Source organism: Cottoperca gobio, chromosome 16, assembly GCF_900634415.1.
Source record: "Cottoperca gobio chromosome 16, fCotGob3.1, whole genome shotgun sequence".
NCBI lineage: Eukaryota > Metazoa > Chordata > Actinopteri > Perciformes > Bovichtidae > Cottoperca > Cottoperca gobio.
In genome coordinates this window covers 5,771,576-5,797,024 of record NC_041370.1, presented here as the reverse complement: position 1 = coordinate 5,797,024, position 25,449 = coordinate 5,771,576, and the positions used below count along the sequence as shown (strand labels likewise).

At 41.6% G+C, this 25,449-nt stretch overlaps 1 protein-coding gene across 1 annotated transcript in view; it reads left to right on the top strand.

Annotated features, from left to right (window-relative positions):
* LOC115020844 (mannosyl-oligosaccharide 1,2-alpha-mannosidase IA) overlaps window positions 1-25,449 on the top strand; it is a 161,101-nt gene that overhangs the window by 77,784 nt on the left and 57,868 nt on the right. Inside the window, 1 exon segment of the mRNA XM_029450856.1 lies at window positions 14,063-14,178. Coding sequence (XP_029306716.1) covers window positions 14,063-14,178 — 116 coding nt within the window.

The following is a 25,449-nucleotide window of genomic DNA, read 5'->3' as shown; positions in this document are numbered from 1 at the left end:
ACTTATGTCGTCCGATATTGAAGGCATACAAGTCATCACAAACACAACACATGAGTCATCCAAATAGCCACAGCTTCTTTCCTCACTCACTTTGTAAACTATAATGATGCTGCAGATTTTATTCATAGTTTTTATTCAAAACGATACAATTGTTTCTGGACATATTTGTGGGAACAGCTTCTGAGCTTCTACCCTGTGGCTTTGTGTTTGCCATGGCATTAGTGCACTGCTGACTGAAGGTCCTCATAATGTGTGCACCAAAACTGATGCAAGTCAGTTTTTCTCTTTTCCCAAGATTGAAGTAGTTTGTCCTTTTTTGAGAGCATTCAGAATTTGGGAGGACAAATCATGCTTTTGCTTTTCCACTTGGAACGTGGAGCTAGTTGTTATAGCTTACTAACGTTAGCGGACCAGTTGTGGTGATGTGCTATTGGCCTTAGGCCAGGGGTGTCAAACTCATTTTAGTTCAGGGGCCACATAAAGTTCAATTTGATCTCAAGTGGGCCGGACCAGTAACACCACAGCATAATAACCTATAAATAACAACAACTCCAAATGTTCCCTTTGTTTTAGTGCAAAAAAGTACATTCTGAAAATTTTCTAATTTAATGAACTATCTTTTTACAAAACATTATGAACCTGAAATATCTTAAGAAAAAAAGGTGCAATTTCAACAATATTAAGCCTCAGTTTATGTGCATTACAACTTACAGATCACAGTGTATCAACAAAGGCATAAAACATTTAGTCACAGGTATCTGGAACACTATTTTACTTTATGCATTGGACCCTCTGGCGGGCCGGTTTTGGCCTGCGGGCCGCATGTTTGACACCCCTGCCTTAGGCAAAAAAAAATCATTTGTATATCAGGTTTCAGGAGAACCATGCCAAAAAGTGAAAATACTGCTGGAAACCTATACACTGGAGCACGAGTGAACATTATAAATAAGAATTTGGAGGCATATGTTCTGGCACTCGGGCAGCGACGACTGCCTGGAGATCACAGCACAACTTTACTTGTACCAAGAGCTAGCAGGCTGAGCTAGTGACAGGGTTATAAAAGCCTGGGTTGATCTGAGACCCTGAGGGGTTTCACAAGGATACATTGCAACTGTAGAATGCAAAGCCAGGAGAAATAAACGGCTCAGAGAAAGACAAGGATGTAGAGGATACAGCCCAATATCACAAATGACAAATTTACCTCACAGGGTTTTACGAGCTGTACAGTATACGACACCCTCTGACCTTTTTGAGCCCTCGCTTCAGATAAAGAAAAACTCCCACAAAACTATTTAACAGTTGAAATAATAATAATAATGATGTAGAAAATTATTTTGTCTTGGCTATATTGATTTGCTTTCTCACCTTGTCAGTCCAAATGATCCTGACTTGGCCCGAGGGAAAGAGAGGATGACATCGGTCGTTATCATCAGCACCAAGTTTCTTCTCTCCCTTTCTCCGATTTAGATGAAGTTCCCCCTCAGTGGGCATTAGCGCGTCATCAAGCCTCTGCACCTGGGATTAAAGCCAAAATGATGAAAGTCTGTTTGCAAAATGTATGACGAAGCAGCAGGATTATGACGGACTGTCCTCCTATTATACTGCAACGATTCAATCGCCGGCCGATGGATACAGGGGCCGAGGGTCAAACCCCAAACCCCTTCATGATGTTTAATCTCTGTGTTTTGTACCGTTTGGATCCTGTGTTTATGTAATCTGTGATCACTGATCAGTCTGCGGTGACGTGTCGCCGGAGTCACTCTGACGATGACGTCTCTGAAACCTGAGACATGCTGCTTGGTGTGTAGTAATCCATGTTTGGCAGTTTTAATCACAAGCCAAGCTCTTAAGCTGGTGGCAGTATAAGGGAGCAGATTTAGCTTTATTCACTTATTTTAGTGACTAATAATATACAAAACTTATTTTATTTTTTTTTTAGCTTTCCCTCGTTGCTGTCTTAACTCTCTGCCTGAATATTTTATTAAGCTGAAGAGTTTCTCAATAACTCCTCCTGGAAGTGCTAACACATCCACCCATCTTTTCATCCATCATCTTTAAAGCTGTGCAGCGTGACTCATCACACTTCCAGTCTTCTCAATGACAACCCCCCAGTTTACATCCCCCCCAGACCCCTGTCTGCCAGGTGCAAAGGAACATTTAGCTTTTGTCTCCGTGCTCATCTATCATAGTCCGGTACCTCTTCTGATACGTCCATTTATGTTCCCTGAGAACAGACAGTTACATTACATCTCAGTATGTCTTCTGTCTGGACTCCTGCAGCTCTCAGACTCGCTGTTGTCTCGTTCCTTCACACATTGGCAACCCGCAGAGAAGAAATGTTTTTGTTTCCTCGGTGAGCGACGTACCTTAACGCGTTGGAACTGACTTCGGGAGCGTAGCAAAGACTTAATAGTAGTGCAGGTTGACCTCTGCAGCCTGTAGTGTCTCTCAAGCTCATGCACATATGCACACAAACTCTCTGTTTCATTCTGCACTCAATCTGCACCTGCAGAAAAATATTACCCCCCTGTCATCCTTAGCAAATCCCTGCCAGGTAAGGCTCAGGTTGTCTGTGGTGGCTCTTGACTCAGGCTGGTGAATGGGGGGGGGGGAAGGAGGACAGGTGGCAGAATGAATAAGTAAAATTGCATGAAATGAATTCCTTCTGTTGGTGTATCCTGCCGCGAGGGTTGGAAGAACTTTCACACTGAGCTTGACAGTCTGGGCCACACTTCTGAGGTGGTGAGGGGGTGTTTGAATGCTTCGAACAGCCTCCGGCATCCTGGAAACAGAAGAGGGTGACACCAAAATAAACAGAGGAATCGGCGAAGCGGTGAAATAGGAATTGATATTGAGTAATGTGGACAAGTGTTTCAAGTTGCCCAACTTGCATTCCTCTAGGAAATATTGTGAGGAAGTTTTCATTCACGCTGTAATTGACTGTGAAATTGCAGGTCAGCAAGCGGCAGTACCTTTCAGTGTACAGGCAAGTGGTCTCTAAATGGGCTTTCTACAGCTTGATTAGAAAAGTTGAATAATTCACATCTTTTCCTTAATTAAAATCTTCTTATTTTTAAATAAGCCCTCCGTTTCATTTAACCAAAACTGCCAGACACGACGGTTAGAAACCTGATGGAGTTGTAATGCCCTCCAGACCAGTTGTTAAAAGACATGAAGTCGATGTGCAAAAGAACACATAAACTGTAGATGTACACACACACACACACACTCTCTCTCTCTCTCTCTCTCTCTCTCTCTCTCTCTCTCTCTCTCTCTCTCTCTCTCTCTCTCTCTCTCTCTCTCTCTCTCTCACACACTCACACAGCTTCCTAACTCCAGGTTCTTTCCAGCTGTGCTGCACAAATGATGCGAAGCGGCTGCTATGTTTAGACGGCCGCTTTACTTTCTCCAGCAGACGGGTGCTCTTCGTCAACAGGTTATTACAGCTCTCCTAAATTGGTTGGGCTGCATATTTTTTTCCGTGTGCAACTAGTGAGCTAGAAAGCTCCTCTCAGATGAAATCTGGAGGACAAGGATGGGATGCTCTGCCTCGTTTTATCTGTATCAGAAATTGGAGATGAAGTTTGCAAAGTAGATTTCTATCAAAGTTCGGCCTGAGACCTAATACGGAAAAATGTATGCATGCATTCTTCACCCTGCTGACACCTCCTGCAAAAGGAGGTTTTAGTTTATGCTGGGAATATTCTGTTTTAAATGAGTTTACTTTCTGGATTCCAGTCGGATGACCTCACGACTGGCTGAATTGTCGCTGCAGCGCCGCGGCTGAGTGTCTCTATAAACTGCCTAATCAGAGCCTCTAGCTTTAGCTGTCATCTCTAATCAGATTTTGTGGGTTGACAGAGCATCAGATGTATGATTCTCCCCTCTCTTACTGCGCTGCGTGTCTGTTGATCAATGCAAGAGAGAGGATTTGGGAGAGGGAGGAGGCGAGGGGTTCGATAACACTGTGTGCGGTGTGTAATCTCATCTGAGAGGCTGTCATATCAGACGGGGCTGCTGCACTGACACGCCATGCTCTCCCAGAGTGGCAAATTAGATTGCTGCAATTAGATTGACGCGTGTGCCGCTCAAAGTCTGGAGCATCTCTAATCATGTCTGGACAGTGTGCATTTTGTATTTTGTATTTGTTTGTGATTAGATTAATGTGTGTGAAGGTGTGTTGATTGGCTCTTTAGTCATTGACACTTTGATAGTTTATTGATATCCCAGTCATCTCACATTCAAACCTTTTTTCCCAAACTGTAAAACGTTCACGTCGCTCAACATGTGTTTGGTGGACTTCTTTTAAACGCGGCCACCTTAACTGCTGGGCTTTGAGAGTCTAATATGATGTCAAAGACCGTACCAAGGCCCTGTTCTGCACACATTTCCTACATGCTTGTCGATGCTAAAGTAAACTCTGTTTAGAAGAAAACTTACACAAAAATGAACACCAAGCACTGCTTTGCCAATTGAATTTATTCACAAAGCAAGTGCTGTCTGGAAGGAACAAAGAACCATTAGATGCAAGTCTCTTTGCGCCGCAGTTTGACCGTGTGATTACGATAATGGTAAAAATAGAGAGACGGGGGGGGGGTGAGGGGGTTCTGTGCGGGGAGTCTGGGACTGGTTGCCTCTAATTTATCCATGTGGTGTTTGCTAAGAGACAGGGAGTGCAGGAGTGGGAGTTATATGCACAGTACTGGTAGCCATGACAGCAAGGCAGATGAATCCACAGAACAAGGAAGGATCCAGACACACAGTGCTGCCTCTATCCACAAACTGTTGGAACAAAACGTTACATTACATTACATGAACTTTGAAGCTATTGTACTTACAAGATTCTTGCTGTTCGGAGTTGTATCCACATGATTGTTTGCACTTTTTGTACGTCGCTTTGGACAAAAGCTCCAGCTAAATGAACTGTAATGTAATGTAATGTCATTTAGCGGACCATTTGAGCATCGGCCACTGCTCTTATCTTACTAACTAACTACAACTTGGGGTTAAGAACCTTGCTCACAATGGTGGCAGCGCTGAACTCACGACCTTCTGGTGTTCTGTTTGGAAGGCGTACCACTAGACCACTAGGATATCACCACCACCACCACCACAATGTTATTTTTAACTTAAGTGAGATTGTACGTTCGTCTTAACTGAGGCTTGTGTGTTTTCAAGGTCAAGAATGAACTTTGAGCCTCAGTTTTTAAGCCAACAAGTCCTTTAAATTCCTCAGAGATAATGGAAAATGTGAACGTCTACAATTCTATGACCGCCGAGAAAACTCCGCCTGCAGATGAAGATCATGTGATGTGATCGAAAGCTCCGCCGGTGAAGAGATTGCGATTGTTTTAACTAGAACAGAATAACAAGCTACAGTTAGGGACGACGGGCATGATGAGTGGATTCTTGAAGGCCACGAATAACTACCTTTCTGTAATTCTGGATTCAAGTTAAGTTCGTCGGGAGTTATATTTACGAGAACTTTTATTTTTTCATATGTCATTTCTCACTGACACACCTACAAACAGTATTTGGTATGTTTTCTGCCATTTCACTGAGAGCTGGGTGGTTTTCTGAGCCCCCCCCCCCCTCCTCCTCATCTTCCACTGCTCTTATCTGGACAGGGGTGCTACATCAATGTCTCATTCATAGCTATGCACAGCTATGCTATTCCTTGAAGCCGGGTCTGCTTTCCTTAGCCTTATGATTTAAACAATGCCTCTCAGTAAATAGACCTTTCCAAACAGCTCTGTCGCCTTGCCTGTCAGCCGCTCTTCCGGGCTCTCTTTAGATGCACCCCTTGTTCTGCAGTATTACTTGAGATTAGAAAATCCCATAGGTTGATTTGGAGAACGTGAAATACTTTGCAATTTGTCCAGCGCAAAGAGAACAAATTGTGCAGTCTCGAGTGAAAGCGAGGATTCAATTGAACATGTATAATGAGCCCCATGTATGAACCCGTGTGTGTTGTGAAGTAACTGGTAAAGCAGTCTTTACATTGATAATCAGTGGGATTAGCCTCCCCCACTTACATCTTGCAGGAAGGATAGGATAGGATCTAGAAGTAAGGATCTTATATTTGAAGCTGCGTAAAAAAGGTCTTAGTGCAAGTTCCCTGCGATAGTGGCACTGTCAGTTTCTGCTGGCTTATCTTTCGGTGGTTGCCAAGCTGTTGGGGCCCTGCAGTCAGAAACACTTTGTTGTTGGGATGCCTTTAAACACAAGCAGCTCATGTGTTTAGACAAATCCGGGTTAAAGCCCAAGTAAACAAACTGTCATTACTTTGGTGGCGTCTCACCAAATCTCGTTTTTGGTAAAAGACATGCCCAGGAGATCATATTGCAAATAACCTGTTACATGTTTACAATGAAGTCATCAAAGTGCTATTAAAATAAAGGTTATAATCTCACATCTTTAACTTTTAGCCCAGTTTTGGACAGCCAGGCATCCTTTCATCTGCAAATCACAGAATCATCTGCGCAAACTTCCACTTCAGGCTCCAAAATCTACAAGCCCTGCTCCGTAAAATCAAATCTGTATAAATGTGTACAACCAAGATTTCACTCCTACAATTTCAGGTGTTTCGGGAATTCGAGAATTGATAGTGGTCATGGTGATGAGAAACAAACGTTTGAAATATGCATGAGTTCCTGCACATGCAGTTGATCCTCCCTCCCCACCCGGTTATTGATTGTTCTTGATTTATCTGACATCTGCTCCTCCAGGAGTCTTAAGCACACGGTTGGCATTCAAGCCTTTTCAGAAATGTCCATCTTGATTGATGGACACAACATTTCTCTTACCCTGTTTCTCCCTATCTTTTTTTTTTTTATGTTCTGCTCGCTAACCCCTCTTAAACCCACTCTCTCAAAACTCACTCCCCCCACCCTCCCCCACACACACTGTTGCTCCCTTGGCGCTCTCCATCAAAACTCCACTTAACAACAGAGTCATCTCCTTAGTGCACTTTTTTTGCGCAGCTCGCCGCGTGCCTCGAATAGCAAACAGCTAGATATCGTTAACATCACACACACACACACACACCGTGTTCGCTAACCCTGTCTCTCTGGTGCCAGGTAGCATTAGTGCTAACAAGATTCTCATTGCCCTGGCGATTGATAATTAGATACTTGCAACCACTAGTAACAGGACCGTGTAATTAATGTGGATCCCAGCGCCTGCACAAATTATATTTACTTTGATGACGTTAACTGGGTGACTTACTGACCCCATGTTTAATATTTTATTCCTTTTGTGTCATGAGTCACAAGCTACAATGAGACATTTATAGCTCCTATTTTCCCAGGGGTTTATCAAAACACTCTATCTCTGAAATCTTATTTCCTAGTTAACTCAATTGCACCTATAATGTACTTAGTCAATGGAATTTACAATGAACATCAGATTGGCCTTTCAGGAAGATCAGCATATATTTTACATGCACATCGCACACTACATGCTGGTTAAATGAAATTAGAGCAGAGATGCTGCCTCTGAACTATCCCCTGAGGGATTAAATAAAGGAGTGGTTTATCATAGTGTGTGTGTGTGTGTGTGTGTGTGTGTGTGTGTGTGTGTGTGTGTGTGTGTGTGTGTGTGTGTGTGTGTGTGTGTGTGGTTAGAGTAATATCACACCACACAATCGGGCTGCAGTGAGTGATTGATCATGCGGACTCTAATGTAACCCCCTGACCAACGATGACTGGCCTGTGACAGCCATGATGAATGAACGTCCACCAGCCAATGTCTCACTAATGCCTTTCCATGTACTCCATGTGACTACACACTCACACACACACACACACACACACACGTGCACTCACACGTCATACTCATTCTTGTGCACACTTAATGTATACTTTCTAACATGGATGTTCAAAGGACATGCATGACATGCAAACTTTGAGCAGCAAGAATATAATTAAGTCAAATAAATGTTCTAAGCTCGTGATTGACAGGGCTGAGGTATTATGTTAATACTGGTTAATTACTAGTTTCTATCCTTCCTGCCTTTCTCTGAACTCCGGTCCTGACCTGACTCCAAAATGAGCTAATATAATACAACTTTCCAATTAATCAAATTAGTAAAACTACCGTATTTTCCGCACTATAGAGCGCACTGGATTATAAGGCGCACTGTCAATGAATGGTCTATTTTCGATCTGTTTTCATATATAAAGCGCACCGGACTATAAGGCGCATTAAGCGAAACAAAACAGTCAGATAAGTCAGTCAGTCAAACTTTATTAAACGTGCTCACAATAACTCAACATTGTTCAAACGTTAATGAGCGTATTCACAATAACTCCCAACCTTGTTCAGTTGTAACACGTAAAAAAAACAGTCTGATACCGCCAAATCAAACGTCGTCTTCTTGCTTCCTCCACTTCCGTACCATTGATTCATTAATGTTGAATTCTCTCTATTCCCATGTTCTACTGCGTGACTGATAGCCTTGAGTTTGAAGTCCGCGTCGTAAGCGTGTCTCTTGACAGGTGCCATTTTGGGGTCCTTATACACACACACTGTAATATTATGGTGAAGCACAGTATGTATTACTCCGCGACGCTCCTGACTACGGTAGCCGTAATGCTGCAAGCGGTGCGTGTTATGCAAGTACAGCGCGTATCCCTATGCGTAGCTAGACAGTTAGCTAACATGCAAAAGTCCTCCAATAAAGATGCAAGGTTTGCTTTCTTGACTTTACTGTTCTTATTTTACTTCGTAAAAAGACAAATAGTTTCCAAGGCTCAAGCATCACAGACACAAACACAGTTTTTTAGCGTCTCTGCTCCACGTGTTGATCTCGCAGCTCCGTAAACAAAGATCCTCGCAAAGCAGAAGCGCTCACTCTGACACGCCCCCAGCAAACCAACAAACCAAGGAGCGCTCACTCTGAGTCAAAAAACATATCCCAACTCTATAAACATAGAAATAGGCAGCACAGTGCGGCTTTGTAGTTTACAAAAGTCGTACTAAAACATTTTGACAGAGCGCCGTGTACCACACAAAATCGCTTCGAGATCAGTAAACACAACCAGAATTAATCCATATATAAAGCGCTCCGGATTATAAGGCGCACTGTCGCTTTTTGAGAAAATTAAAGGCTTTTAAATGCGCCTTATAGTGCGGAAAATACGGTAATCTACATGCAGTCTGCAGCCACTGGGGCAGTTGCCCAGTTTGCCCAGTTATCAGCCGTGTTTCCTGTATCTATCATAGGTAGCTTCAAGTGAGCCAAGTAAATTCATCAAGTTCATTGTGTTAAATCATTATCTGATACATCCTCAGTATCTAAATAATTATCAAAATGTATGTATTAGGAGACATAAAACTGCAAGGCTGTCATTTTACTTCATTTTAGAGCCTTTCTAGGCATTAAATATTACGTCAGAAGCATTATGGACAACATTTGAATGCATAAGAAGACCCTAAAGCATGTCAGTGTGTGCATGTTTATCAATCTTTATAAATACACATTAGAATACTTCTATTGCCACATTATTCAGAGGATCCCTCAGGGCTCTTTTCATTTGTAGTAAAGGGCTACAGAAATAAGTAGGGTCTTAGACCATGAAAGCTGAAAGAGTGGATCAATCCATGATGGATTGATCCACTCCTTCTATCCTCAGAGTCAATCAATCATCTTAGCTTTGGTGCTGTTTTCAATAGGAATTTTCCACTCTCGGCTGCGTTGCCTGCGGCCACCGAAAGATACCTCTAAGTTCAGATAACCAGAGTGCATTAGATATCTGAATACACTCTTTCTTCAGTTGTCACCATCACTATTTCCAATCGAAAGGAGATAGAGATGCTCAGTATGCAACAAAAAAAAGTCCATTCCCGCATAATAGAATCAAATTTGGAGTTGCATCTAAAAAATATGCTTGATTTTCTTCATCTTTAACCGTAGCAGAAGCAGGAAGTATTTCTCTTTCTGATATGATGAACCAACATAGTCTCAGCAGATGGTCCTCTAGAGTTATGTAGACTACATGCGTCTTGCTTCAGGCTAGCACTGCCCTCTCGCTGACAATATGAGGTGAACTGCCAGAAGGAAAACTACAGCAGATTAGATTTCAAAGAGCGGAGATGTGTGTTGAATTGAATCTGAATAGTCAAAGCCCTGGCACGGTAACATTGTCAGGACTACAAGCTTGTGTTACTGTAACAAAATAAGGAAAGGTTAACGCGAAGAAATGACCTGCTTGTAATGGAATATGACTTGACGGATGATTTGCAAGGCACAGCAAGCTTTACACTGTTTTTCTCTACCTCCTGAGACTATTAATAGTATGGGATTTATGGCCAAAGCATATGGTACCCATCATCCAGTCAAGCCAAGTCATTGATCCCTGCCCCATGTGCCCTTTGGAATCCGCTCTAACCTCAGATAATCCATGAAGCTATAGAGATTAGGTGAAAGGTCAGTGGTGATGAGTCTTGCTCTCATGGTAATAATGTACGGGCAGCTACAAATACTTTATATCCTGAATTCTTTACAGCAGGGGTGTTAAACTCAGTCACAGAGAGGGCCAGAATTAAACATTGGGACTACGTCGACGGCCAAACGGGGTCAACATTTATTGAGCAGGATAGACGTATTGGATAATATCCATATTATGTAATTGTACTTCCGGCCTGCGGGGCCTTGAGTTTGCTTTAGAGCAGGGGTAGGGAACCTCCGGGCCGTGTATAGCCCTGCGAGACCATTTGATCCGGCCCTTGAGGTAATTCATAAACACACGCAAAAAAATCCAGTTGTCTAGATATTTTAGTTGTTTTTGTCAACAATAGACGGCCGATTGAATGTTTTTCCTGGCCAAGGTCGGGGTCCTTGAACACAACACGACTGGAACGTGTCATCACGTGGTCACGTCATGTCGAAAAACTTCAATATTAAATGAGACGGTCATTGACATCAGTGAACGCAGCATGGCGAGTGTAAAACAGAGAAAGCTGGATGCGGAATGTCGCACTTTCTAGGAGAATTGGAGAATGTGGAAGTAAAAGGCCAGTGTGCCTAGTTTGTGCGGACGTACTTGCGGTGATGAAAAATAATCTCGAGCATCATACACTACGAAACATGCCGAACTGCAGGAGCTGAAAGGACGAGTGCGTTTGGATAAAGTTAACGCTCTTCGGCGGAGTTTGGCCCAACAAGCAGCTCTCTGCAGAGCGGAACAAACAAACATGGAGAGATAGAGAGGTAGACCCCCACACCAAGAACAGACTGTTCCACCACTGCTGTGCAGTTATCACTGCCATGTGCATTACTCACTTTATCTTCTATCAACCTCTTGGTACTTATATTATCTTTTATTCTATTTAATTATTGTGTACTGCCTTTTTACTTCTTATGTTCTTTTGCTGTGACAAGATACATTTCCCCGTTGTGGGACTAATAAAGGATTGTTTTCTGATAAAACAGAAAGATACAGGGATAAAAAAGATGCTTTTTTGCACAGCATATAAGAAAGGTGAAATGAATGGGCTGCGTCTTAAAAAGAATTTGCAGAGGTTATGAGTTAAATAATTAGTACGGCTCTCAAAGGATGTTGTAAAAAATAAAATGGCCCTTGATAGGAAAAAGGTTCCCCACCTTAGAGGGTAAAGGGAGTGGAGTTCAGTGGAGTTCACTTCAGCTGTACACCGTTTGATTACAAAGGCAACATTTTTTATTTCTAAACAATTAGGACATTAATTGATTAATTAACAGACAGAAAGGTATTTAATAACCGTTCATTATTTTCTGTTCATTGATTTCACTGCATGAAAACAGCAGCAAAGACCAAATAATTACTAGTCTGAGGCAATAATTAAGCAAAAGTACTTCCCGTTCCTTAAAAGTAAGTAACTCAGTTTTTATGCTATTTTGTCTTTGGCATTTGGACAGATGGTTGAAAAAAAAAAAAAAAAGGCGCAGCGTGAAGATGTCACATTGGGCTTTGGGAACATGATGTTGCCATTAACTAATTAAACAGTTGCAGCCCAAATTAATGTTGTGCAACAAAGCACAATCCGGAAGAAGTGGCAAAAGTTTCGTCGCCCAAAGGTACGTTTTTTAATTTGCATATTTGGTGAGCTTCAATAACTCCTGATGATGAAGACTTTGAAGTGCCAGGTTGCTCTGTGGTTGCATCAGATCAATCCAGCCATCTACAGTAAGCTACGTTATTCCCGGGGATGAGTGAAAGATTTTTCATCACTTTTCTCGTTTAACCAGGTCAGCTTCCACAGTTTTATTTCGAGTCGTCTTCAATGCGGCCCCCGAGCAGTTAGACTCACACGCTCTTTACGCACAGGTTCTTGTTGTTAAACTTCCAAACCAAAATGTGCCCTTCGACTCCTTTACCGTAATTCATTTAGGATAATGTTTATTTTTCCTTTTGAGCCGAGTCTTCTCTGGTAGGTTCAGCTGCATTTGCATAATATGTAATCATATGAGGATGAAAAGGGGCAATGCAATCTCTCTAAGGCCACCGGCATGGAGTAAACATCCTTTAGCTTTTCTCATTGAGTTTGTCAAAAGATCTTCAAATGAGATCCATAAAGACAGACTCTCATGCACATAGAGTAACTGTACACACACACACACACACACACACACACACACACACACACACACACACACACACACACACACATATATATATATATATATATATATATATATATATATATATATATATATATATATATATATATATATATATATATATATATATATATATATATATATATATATATATTTTAGACACTATAAGTGCGACGTGCACAAAGTTAAGGAAGGGAGCACACACACACACACACACACACATATATATATTTTAGACACTATAAGTGCGACGTGCACAAAGTTAAGGAAGGGAGCACACACACACACACACACACACACACACACACATATATATATTTTAGACACTATAAGTGCGACGTGCACAAAGTTAAGGAAGGGAGCACACACACACACATACACACACACATATATATATATTTTAGACACTATAAGTGCGACGTGCACAAAGTTAAGGAAGGGAGCACACACACACACACACACACACACACACACACACACACACACACACACACACACACACACACACACACACACACACCCTGAGTGTAATCCAGGAGCAGCTGCTAAGTGTTTGCTATAATCAATGTGAGCCAGTTATTTTGTCTCCCCTCTGGTGTTTGATTCCTAAATGACTTGACTTTCATGTTGCAGTAAAGTGACTGATGCTTTTAATCTCGTGGAGAACATTCTTCTCATCTGGGCCACACGGAGCTGTTTTTAGTATTAGTATTTTACATCACTGCAGCAATTACAGAAGCTCTGCATACGAGGGACTTTAATGTTTCACTTTTTATAACATATGCTGTCAAGATGCTGCTTCTAATCAGAACATTAAAGGTGTGTGAGGTTAAATCTGAGTACTTATCTTCCTTCCAAGCACGTTTGTCACAGTCAAGTAACTAATGAATTGTCAGCTCTTCGTTGTACTTGCTACTTTTTTGAGGCGAAGTAAAAACTCTTCTCAATTTGACATATTTGGTTTTAGAATTATGGAAAGTCTCTACAAAGGAAACCTTTTCACCGCCTCGGGGGTTAGTGATATAAATATTGTTGCTTAGCATCACTGTGATGTACACAAATACAGCAAAACACGACATGCTGTTCGCTCTTTATCAGTTTGCAGCTTTCACAAAAGTCATGTTAAGGAAAGTGTTGTGTGTAAAGTTTGTTCACCTTGTACTCTCCAAAATACTAACGCACTATAATGTTGATAAGACAGCATAACAAGTAATTACTGAATCTGCCGACAGCTGTAAGAAATATGCCAACCAGTAATCATCATTATATACTTACAGCTATGTTATACTGTGAAATAAAGCATGAATTTTAAGGTTTTTGCACATGAAAGTTCCAGAAACCACATGTTCCCATGTATGATACTGTGCATGATGTTATGGGTGTAAGATAAAGTGTTACCCGTGGAGTCTAAAACATTTCTCTTGAGCCGGCACTAAATCAATTCTCTTGTGCATTTTGCAGGTGGCCTGAGAGGAGCCTCCATCATTGACTCACTGGACACACTATATATTATGGGACTGATGGAAGAATATAACGATGCCAAGGAGTGGGTGCAGACCAGCCTGGACCTAAACTCTGTAAGAAACCAATTCTCTACCGTCTACTTTTTATCATTTACTTTCAACTCTCTTTAAAGTCTAAAGTTAGGTAGCCGCAACATTAACATAATGAAGTTTCCAGCAGCGGCCTTGCGTGATAGATTGATTATAAGCACTGGGCATTGTGCTGTAACACCAACATTGTGTCCACTGTGTTTGACAGCTTTCCAAAGCTGAGGACAATCCAGCAGGAATTAAAAGCTTCCTGTGTGGCCACTGGCCACGCCGTGTTACCGACTGATGGGATTCTCTGCCTCTCTAAAGGTCTCTGTGGGGCAGAAAATGTGATAAATAAAAGACAGAGAGGAGGGGAGGGGTCCGAGGGATGATTTTTAGATGGAGGGAGAGAAAAGGCAAATGAGGCCACGGCTCTTTTTAATGAGCGAGTCTGTAATGATGGGGGTCGGGGACAAACCGAGGGTTGCCAGTTCTGAACCACATTGGGATTGAGAGGAAGCTGAAGAGGGTGCCAACCACGTCAGGTTTTCCTCTGGTCTGTTGCTCGACAAACAGTAAGGCGCCAGTTTTGCCTGTGGTTTTGTAAACGAGAGAGATCATTTCTGGGACCACTCACACTCACGTTTTCCAGCGGTTGTAATAAAGTGCGGTTTATGTAATGGCGCGTAACTCCACTTACAGTATGTCATCATGACTGTCGACGTCAAACTGTAGACGCTGGGCAATAATTTGCAACAATTCACTCCCTGTTATGACAAGGTGTCAGATGCCTCCCCTTTGAAAAGATTTGTTACTGACGAGATTTGCCTCAATTAGAATTTACAAACACATATTTAGTTTGGTTTTATTGTTAAGAAAACAATCCTGGCTTGTGTGGCATAGTGCACATTTGAACAGCACGCCTGTGTGTGTGTGTGTGTGTGTGTGTAGATCTAATCAAGCCAACAGTTGTGCATGCATATTTATTCCACTGGGAAGCAGCCCCAGTATATAATCAGGGCTAAAACACACTAACAGTGTGTTTATTATGTGCTTTTATCTCGTGGAGCTCAGCAACATCTTGATTACCGCCAGTTTTGAGGCCATAAATAATCCACAGTGAGCGTTAATTTCACCGGCACATCAAAGGAAACCCTCGGTTTTTAGCTTCTATGCTTCTCGCTCATGGCACAAACACACACACACACACATAGATAATAATACTTAATTGTTAGATCAAGTATGATATTTTGTTTGCATCACAGCAGCTGTATTTTCAACGACAACAAAGACAAAAATGTAAGAGAAAATATATTTAGGACCTTTCAGCGTAAGGTTTGATCTGAGATTAAGCTCCATATTTAATGTTATGATTAGCTTGTGCACAAAAGAGTGCTTCAGTGTAACCTTGTTGAATCATGGAGTCCAGGATCTACGATTTGATGTTAACAATTTGTACTCGCTGTTCAGGACGATTGGGGGTCAGAGACGGCATGTTGGCCTTCTTGATATGTTGTTACGGTTGGCTGATTCATAGACTCTCTCGGGGTCGTCCTACAGTCTTTGAGCAGATATCTGGTTCCTGCAGATGTCTCTTAACTCTGGCTGTGGCGGCGTTTGTAGCGAGGGAGTGCAGACGGCCAGCTGACAAACAGCCACACGCATCATAAAGACAACAAACACAGATTTAAGCTTCACACTGCACTTTGTCACGGGTGTGATCTGCCAAAACCTGTCAACCTCACTCCCTCGTGCCTTCAGCGGTGGTCTCTGGGTGTCACGTCCACCAGGCCGCTACTCCATCGGCCCTGGGACAATTAGACATGACTTATAAGTGACAATTTAGGTTATTGCTCCAAATACTTTGATATTTTAAGGGCAAATTATTCACATGTCCTGGTGGCTGTTTTCTGTCTTGACGTGATAACATGTCTTGTGACGACATCTTTGAGCATCAGCTAAGTGTGAGCTCCTCTCCTCTTCTCTCCTCTTCTCTCCTCTTCTCTCCTCTCCAAATACATCTGCCAGTTTTACAGCAATTCACGTATGTTCATCCACATTTATGAATTTGATGCGGCAGCTTTTTGCCAGCATGGTGAATGGGAGTCATGATTGATCTGTGTAAAATGGGGAGAGACGAAGAGAGACGTGAGGCTCTGTTACAGGCTGACACACACACACCTGCACATCTACTGTACACACAGAAGTGGTGTTTTTAGAAATCAAATAACTGCAACACCTCAGAGTGAGCAGTACACTTGACAAACATTTATCTGTCACAGGATAACATCATGTTCATAGTGAACTCCCTCGTGCCGTATGGACATCCACACGCCTGCCTCACTGGCTCAATATACAGATTGTCAGATGCGCTCTGTAATGGTCCACCAAGCTGGCCAAGAGGCCGAGGAAATGTTCTGATGTCATGATTTTATCAAAATAACACTAGAAAAATGTAGCACTTGAAGTCAATATTACTCAATATTTAAACCCTTCCTAATGTCTTTATTTAGGGAGATTTAACCTCTTTTGTCTTTGGGTCAGTGCTTAATTGTGCACAAGAAACCCTGTTTGTGACCGTCCCTTATTGTCAAATGGCACGACATTGTATGCTTTATATGTGCATTGTATAGAAAGACACATGCACGAGCATAAGGGGAAAGAAAGAGGGAGAGACGCGCACACACAGGCATTTTCATGCAAAACCGAATGTTTAGGCAGTGCTGTTGTAGCATAAAGCTTAAAGAAGCATGACACTTAGCATTAAAGGGGTTCTTGAGTCTGACATGTTGTATGTTGCTCGATTATGAGGGTCTTCTGTCAACAGTTTGGTCAGTGCTGTACGACATTAAAGTTATGGTCCAGCACTTGTCCTCTGGCTGGTCGTCAGACCTTATCTCATTTAAGAGAGAGTGATGAAGAGTTATTAATGAGGACTTTAATATTGGATTGGATTCCCACATGTAGCCCTCTTCCACTTCTACTCTTCCTCTCACTGTTATTCTCTGGTTCAGCACGTGTCTCCCATCATCAGGAAATGTATTAGATTAGGGTGCAATAAAACTACACAATGAGAACAGATCACGCTGATCATTTCACTCACTTTTAGGGCTTTCGTCTACTTTCTTTCATTCTCTTGTAGGTTAAACACACACACACACACACACGTGAGATCTCTTATCAGGGCGCTGTGATTGGTGTATTGATGGATTTGTGTTCTGTGAAGAGGAGGTGTGATTTTTGCACGGATCAAACGTCGGTGTTCTCCGCATTCATGTTATGGTGATGTTGTTGCATTTGAAGACAAATGGGTTAAAAGGAACAACCGACAGTAGAAAAGTAAAGCAAATATCACCTGCATTGTTACAGGTCATGGATCTTTGGGATGACTCACTCACTCAGGGATCCACGGAGGACTTAATCCGGCCGCATAACGTATGAGGAGGGAAAACAAAAGAAAAAACAACACAAGGGAACACATGATACCATTCAGAGCATTATTTGTGTTCAACATCACTACGCTCTTATTACAGGCTGAAGCCTGTTGCTCACTTATGGACATTAACTGTAATTTATCAGCCTGGCAGTCCAACAGGCTTATTGTTTGTACAGAACACACAGTTTGACACCTCGGATGTGATTATTAAATAATTTGTACAGGTTTTTTAATGTTTACTAAAAACCTGTGTGCTCATAACCAATGCCAAACATGTACTGGTTTCTATCAAACTGTCTCTGGGGTTAGTCAGTTAGTCTGTTAGTCAGTCAAAACAAGTGATTTGAATATGAATATTATTTTACTTTCATTTTTACATTTATAATCTTTTTTTAGGACCAAATGTTTGATCATTTAATCAAGAATCTAAAGAGCACATTCATCTTTAATGATAATAATTGTTAGTTTATTTTTATTGCTGTACCTTCACTGAAGAAGGTAATTATCATAATAAAAAGGTAAATGTATATGTATAATACTTACCTTTATTTATATATATATATATATATATATATATATATTTTTTTTTATATTTATATATACATTTCTATTCTATCTCTCTATATCTCATACTATCTCTTTATCTTTCTTTCTATCTTTCTCTCCCTTTTCTCCTCTCTATCTCTCCTCCCTCTCCCCTTCTTCTCTATCTCCTCTCCTCTCTCTCCCTCTCTCTCTCTCTCTCTCTCTCTCTCTCTCTCTCTCTCTCTCTCTCTCTCTCCTCCCTCCTCTCTCTCTCTCTCTCTCTCTCTCTTCTCTCTCTCTCTCTCTCTCTCTCTCTCTCCCTCCCTCCCTCCCTCTCCTCTCTCTCCCTCCCTCTCTCTCTCTCTCTCTCTCTCTCTCTCTCTCTCTCTCTCTATCTATATATCAATAACTATATCCATATATAATAAATATATATATATACATACATGTTACATTTTCAGTAGAAAACATCCAATCATGTAGCCTCTTCTCGTCTGCCATGTGATGTTATCCTGCAGTCTGACTTTTGGCAGTCTCTGCTGTCATTAAGGGACATTAACAGTATTTCAGGTAACTTGGTTGTATCCTCTGTGGTAATGTGTTTGTTGTCTCACAGAAGTGTGCACATCCTCTCCGTGATATCTCATCTATTGTGATTTGACATTTGCTGCTGTTTATAGATCAAATGGTACCCCAGTGTGTTTGTTGATGATTCCCATAAAGCCTCTTCAGAGTAACTAGCAACATGCATTGGCAATAACTCCTGATGCTCCACGGTGAAAATCTCCTGAACCAAACCCAGACGGCAAAGTGTCAGGATAATTAGCACAATCAGGCCTATAATTCCACATCTCAGGCGAGACTTAAGTGAGTGTGAAGTCTCGTGTGTGTCATTTGGAGAGAATGAAGAAAGGAGCTCTATTTCTTTTGTATACTGTCATGATCTTGCTGCATTGTCCTACCTATGAGCGAGTCTGGCTGTGTAGAACATTTTAGCCAACCCTACTTTCCATCATCAGGTTAAAATGAGATAAACATCAGTGTGTTAGCATTGTCATTGCGACCACGTTAGCATTTAGCTCAAAGCACAATTGTGCCTCAGTAGTGCACTCGTTTGGTGTTGTGGTCACTTGCTGTGAGCTTGACAGTGCTGCCGTATAAAGAAAAGCACAGTAGGAGCATGTGCCAGTAGCAGAATAAAGCAGAATATTGTAGTATTTTCTTGAAGCTGTGGTGGAAGTAGTACATTGTCAGACGCACATATATCCCTGCAACATCCCAGAGCAGAAAAAAAACAATCCCTCAAATCTCCCTATAGAGATGTCTATGCGGTACAAACATGTCTGCATCAGCTTGAGGTCTCAATTTCATTCAAATCAAATAAACTGTGCAGCGAGATAAAGCATTTATTTTGTATTTATATTAGTGCTGTTATAATCCCGATGTAATTTACTTTTCGGTAGATACATTGCTCTTTGTTGATGCTTTTTGTTACGCTCAACCTCAAAAGGACGCCGGGCCCAGAGGCCTGAGAGAGTATGCGCTGCCAGTTCAGATAGACAAGTTTACTTCCGGGCTTCCGCAACAAGACACACACACACACACACACACTCCTTTCACAGAGGAGTGTGAGTCTTTGTAGTAGACTTGGAAACGGAGAGGAACTTTGTCAAATATTCTAGAGATCGCCGGCAGCCTCTCACCAACTGCTGAACAATACAGTGTGTGTACTGAACCATGAAGCGCACGCATAACACCGCTGGAGATGGAGAGGAAGTGTTTTGGTAACTTTTGTGTAATTGTAGGAAGAGAAAGAAGAAAAAAAAACTTCTTTGCGTACACGCCTCAGGCAAACCAAGTGGTAGTTGGTAAACTAAAATATTTTGAGTAACCAAACATATCCTGAATTCTTTACTTACGTCCATGATACGTTTTAAATGTTTCTCTGGACATTCTCATCCATATTTTGCAGCTCACAGCTTGTGCATTGTTTTTTTAAAATCAGTTGTTAATGAGTTGTTTTCTTAACGTCCGCTCACGTTTTGAAGACGAGACAAAGCATCATCAGTTGGTAACAAGAAGACCTGGTGCAAGGCTGTTGATTACCTCCGCAGAGCTGTTTTTCTGACCCTCCATGACCTCCTGTCTACGCTAAACGAGACCCAACTTGCTCCCAGTCATGCAGGCGTCTGAGGAAGAATTGTGTCATTTTTACGATGCTGAGAGATGCTTCAGTGAAGACGGCGTGCCCCCGAGCGGAGGTCAAGCTGAGCTGACATTACGTCTCAGGATGTGGAGGGCAAAGGACATTTTGCGTGGGTGGTTCATTATTACGGATATTTACCAGCATCCTTTTATATGTAATTATTTCACTTTCTCCCTCCTTCTCGTGGATTCACTTGGCAAATACTGACATGCGAGTCTTGCTACTACGACCAGAACAGAATTTGCGGGTTGAAAAATATTAATCATGTAAAAATGCCTCGACCTTGAGTCTGAGATTTGTATGGAAAGCTGTTGAGGTGCACAATAAATACTGATAAAATATGGAGCGTGGACAGTAGCAGCTTGGTAGTGTAAGACTTAAAGCGGCTATACAAAAGTATTGTATATTAACAATGGGTGGAATGATGATGTTTTGGGGAAGCAGTCACTCGTAGGGACGAACCTGCAGAGAATAATGACCTGACTCTGCAGTTCCCCTCGGCTCTATGGAGCATTTTAGTGGCTTTCGGCTCAATGTTTTGGGTTTCGCGGCACACAAACTTTACCCTTTTGGCTCACTCACTGTTTAAAGATGCAGCAAGGAAACTGCACGCTTACCCGCACAGCAGATACAGTTAAATTGGTGACTATTTGTTGAACGTGTTGGAGCATTTAGCAGCGAGAGAGACGGATATTTCTCTCAGGAGTTGCAGAGCGAAACAGAGCTAAAGCAAATCAATTGGAAGATCTCACTTTGGGCTCTGGGAAATGAGTGATGGGTGTTTTTCTCTACATTTGGACTCAAGTATTAAACAGATGTATAATAAAATCGTTCAGTTGCAGCGCTAAAACAGGACACACTATTACCTTTCTACATTCACCACAGAGACGTCCTGTTATGAAAATGATGCAGTGAGATTGTTAGCTGCTTCCCGCATAAATCTGCACATTCATTGATATCATCGAAGCCATTAATGCACACGTTTCATAGTATATTGAAACCGACTTGTGTAGAATTGATGCGTTAATTAGCTCAGGTAATGACCATGTCGAGATAACGGAGCGATTAATAGATCAACCTGAATACAGTTGAACGTGAGGCAGCTCAAGTGCCTCTTTTTTTCTTGTCGGCGCTTTGGGAGCAAACAGCCTCCAGTGCCGCTGTAAATTGAAGGATGTGGCTCAGTTAGTAAGGCCAAATACAGTGGGAGGTGTATGATGAGACACAGAGGCAGACAGCTACAGAGTCGGGAAGATGGACTGTGACGGGGTGAATAATAATGGCAGCGAGTGAGAGCGTAGCAGAGTCTTATGAGACGAGAGCATTAGCATTACCCCCCCCCCCCCAGGTGAGAGCAAAGACCTCCACAGAAGGCTGCTCCCCTGATCTTGCATCTGCGTATGCAAAGAGAGAGAGAGAGAGAGCATCAAAAGACGAAGACTCGCTCTGAAAATAGACAGATGCAGATATTCCGGGATGCAGGAGATGTGAGGGGGTGATGGGCCGGGTTGTAATTCAGATATAATTTATCATCTTTGCATATTTGATTAATTATTCACCAGGCTTTTAATTAGAAATGTAACGCATTAAGTGGAGATCTTTACATTCTCTCGTCGGTGTGCGCGGATCCACTTGATGATGTTTAAGCTGCAGATTAATTACCGGGTTTTGAAAGATAAGTGTTATCAAATAAATAAAATGTAAATCACCAGCTGATGAGAGTGGAACCATTAGCCCGACGGTTTATCTTAATGCCTCTCTACTCGGAGCGTTTAATCCCAGTTTATTGGTCTGCGATGGGAATAGGTGTTCGCCGAAGCATCTACCTCCAGCTCGCAAAGATGCATCCTGGGAATCAAGAGTGGAGCAGTCAAGTACAAGAAAAATAACTTCATGTATCGCCGACTGATAACCATTACCGTCGAATGTCTGTCACTCAAAACTCAGAAACAGTTACTTTCCCTTTCAAGTTACTGCCGCGAACAAAAGCTTTCAGAGAAAAAGACACGAATCACTGAAGTTGTGAAAGATTACAAGGATCTTCTCACTGAAGGCAAGCTCTTCTTAACTTAAGTATTTATTTTATTCATCATAATGTACTGTAATGATAAGATATTAAAAACAAACAAACATCATTAACTCTAATGCAGAAGCCTCTTTTTTAACAGCAGTCTTTAAAATGCAAATATCCTTAAAGCAAATGATGTAATGATGTCACCACTGTTCTAACTGATCAAACTATTTCATATGTGTCTTATTTCTCACTCTTGGCCACCTTAATATTAAGCTGTGTGAGCATATCATTTGTGAGGTCCCCCTTTTTTTTTCTTTTTTTTATTCTTGGCATGAAGTTAAGAGCTCCCTCTTTCACCAGAGCAGGCTGTTTAGCATGCTCCAGAGGTTAGCGGTCATTAACGCTAATGTTGGAGACTGCTCTCACAGCTTGGACGCTGATCAAGACCGTAATTACTGTACTATGAAGAAAATTTAAAAAAAAAAGCATCCACAGCTTTGCATCCTGAAAGTATTCTGGTTGGAGACGACCAGCCTCAGGGAAACTCCTTTCAGCAGAGGCAGCAGCTTTGAGTGTGCAATGCTAGACTGACGGAGATTAGAGTAGCAGGATCTAATTGGTCCCTTTCATGATTTCTCCATGTTAATTAGCGACGTTAAGTTAAATCACAGCCTTAAATGTGAATCACCAGCTCTGGTAGAGGAGGCAATCATCTGCTTAATTTTATCCTTGGCTCATCAGTCACGTCAGTCTAATCTGCCTTTTTTGAAAATGCGGACGCCAGTAGAAACCTGGACGGCGGCGATGCAGAGTCTTCTGCCCAGTGACAATGATGCCTTTTTTATTAGCAGTGAATCACGACTTTAACGTATGAGCGGGACGCACCACTGGGCAACAGTCTACTCGGCTCCTTGGCACACAGCAGCACGATGGCGGCCATGCCAATCGGGCTCATGTCCCAGGCAAATCTGGGCTGAGTCCGGCGACAATCTTTGCCATGGCTGTTGAATACTCATGAAAAGGGAAACCAAACACTGTCGTAAACCTTGCATGGTGCTGCTGGAGCAGAACACCCACAGCGTACGACAGCAATGTATCCAACGAGTCATTACACTCATTAATTAATTTCCTTTTCTGCCGTGGCTCCACCTGCACGGCAATAACATTATGTTGAACAATTAAAATGCAAATAGTTCTTCTAGTAATATGCATATTTTAAATTCTTCGAAGCGTTGTTAAAATGCAGTATCCAGTTTTGTAGTTTGAGACTCTTTAAAAGGAAATTTACCTTTATGTGTTTTAGTTCTAGTCTGGGAATCTTTACAGCAATATAATTGGGGGAATAACTGTGTGATCACACACTTTTTTATTTTAATTAATGAACTACACACAGTAGATACAAGCACAGCTTTAACTGCTTTTGACTGTCTGATTGGTCAGAGGACGTGTTAGCATAGTTACTGAATGATTTACATAAATATAGAGATTGTCCGTGAACTGCAGCTGGAGTTATTAGTATTTAAAATCGTATATATCTACTATCAAAAAAAGTCTTGTAGTTGGTTTGACGCCATAAACGAACCGAACCAGACTCTGAGGTCTCGGTCAAGTTGTTTGGGTTTAGCACCAGGGATCGATTGACAGCTTTCACATCACACAGGTGAGCTGGGAAAGTGCCCGGCCACTATGCAAGGCAAGGGAGATACGCAGTCAAATCTCTATTTGTATTTAGAGCAGACTTGTTTTCACTCGGCGTCGCGGAGCTTCATCACATTAATATGTTTGTGCAAGTGAGAAGCTGTATTTACTTTAAAACTGCAATGCAGCTTTGCTCGTGCTCTTGAGTAATCATCCTTCAGAAAGTCTCGTGTTTTTTCCGCCAGAGAAATGAAGGCAGACAGACCAACTGGAGGTAGAGTTTCATCTCGGTGGCGGGAGGTTCGGTGTTTACTTTGACAAACTTTGCATTGGCTCCTAATTAGGTCCTCAGCCTTAGCAGCAGCGTGAAGAAATTAAAAACAGGTGTTATTCACTGTACCTGATTTCTTTGTCGTGTTCGCTGCACCGTGCTTTAACGTGCCTCGAGGAGCAGCAGCACAGTTCAATTGAACTCTGTGCTGCAGCATGGGAACGGATTACTTTTTTTTTTTAGGTATCATCACTTATGATTTTCTGCTGATTAAATCTATAATTTTTTTTGCAAGAAAATGAAACATGAAGCCTAAAACTGCACTCAGGTGAGATGAAACCACCAGTCACATTGAGACTTAAGATGGAGAAATGATCAAGCAATAATGCAGCGAAGGAAACTGAATTATTCATGTTGCATTTCCCATAAATGTCTTTGCTCTTCACATCTATTGATTTCTCTTTTTATCAATAATATATCCCTTTGTGCTTTCAGCCAGATACCATACATATCAAGGAACTTAATCACTGAAAGTGAAATTAAATAATGCATTTAAGTTTTTTGCCCTTTTTGTCATAACATTATTAAATTATGGGAAGGAAATGATACAGTGCAGTATTACGATAATTCAGTTTCCCAAATGAGCCGGATGTGTACGTGCAATTAGCTCAAGCCCACAGTCCCAAGCTTTGAAACTTGGACAATGAATAGAAACACTTACTTTTGTTTTTACAAATTAAAAATGTTTAGCTGGAATAAGCTTAATAATAATAATAATAATACATTTTATTTGGAGGCGCCTTTCAAGACACCCAAGGACAACGTACAAAATACAAGAGATCAAAACAGCAGGACATTGGAAGGGAGAGCAAACAAACAATAATGATTGATTCAATTTATGTACGTGTGAGTTGAAGTTGTTTAGTTTTCTGTGTGCTTTTTCCGTTCCTACAGTATCTGAACGGTTGCCCCATCTGCACGGAAACAATGTGTTTGTTGTTCCTGAAAAATACATCAGATTTCAAAAGGCAAAAATCCACAAAATCCAGAAAGTTGTACCTGTAGGCTTGTTTTAAAATACACTTGGTTGGATCTTCAGTGCATCGGAATGACTGGAAGTTTTATTCAAAACCTGCCGAGTGATTTATCGGGCCTGTATTGGGAAGTCAAAGTCTGATTAGCAAAACCTTTGTCAGCATTGCTTGTCCTGCCTCACTGTACCT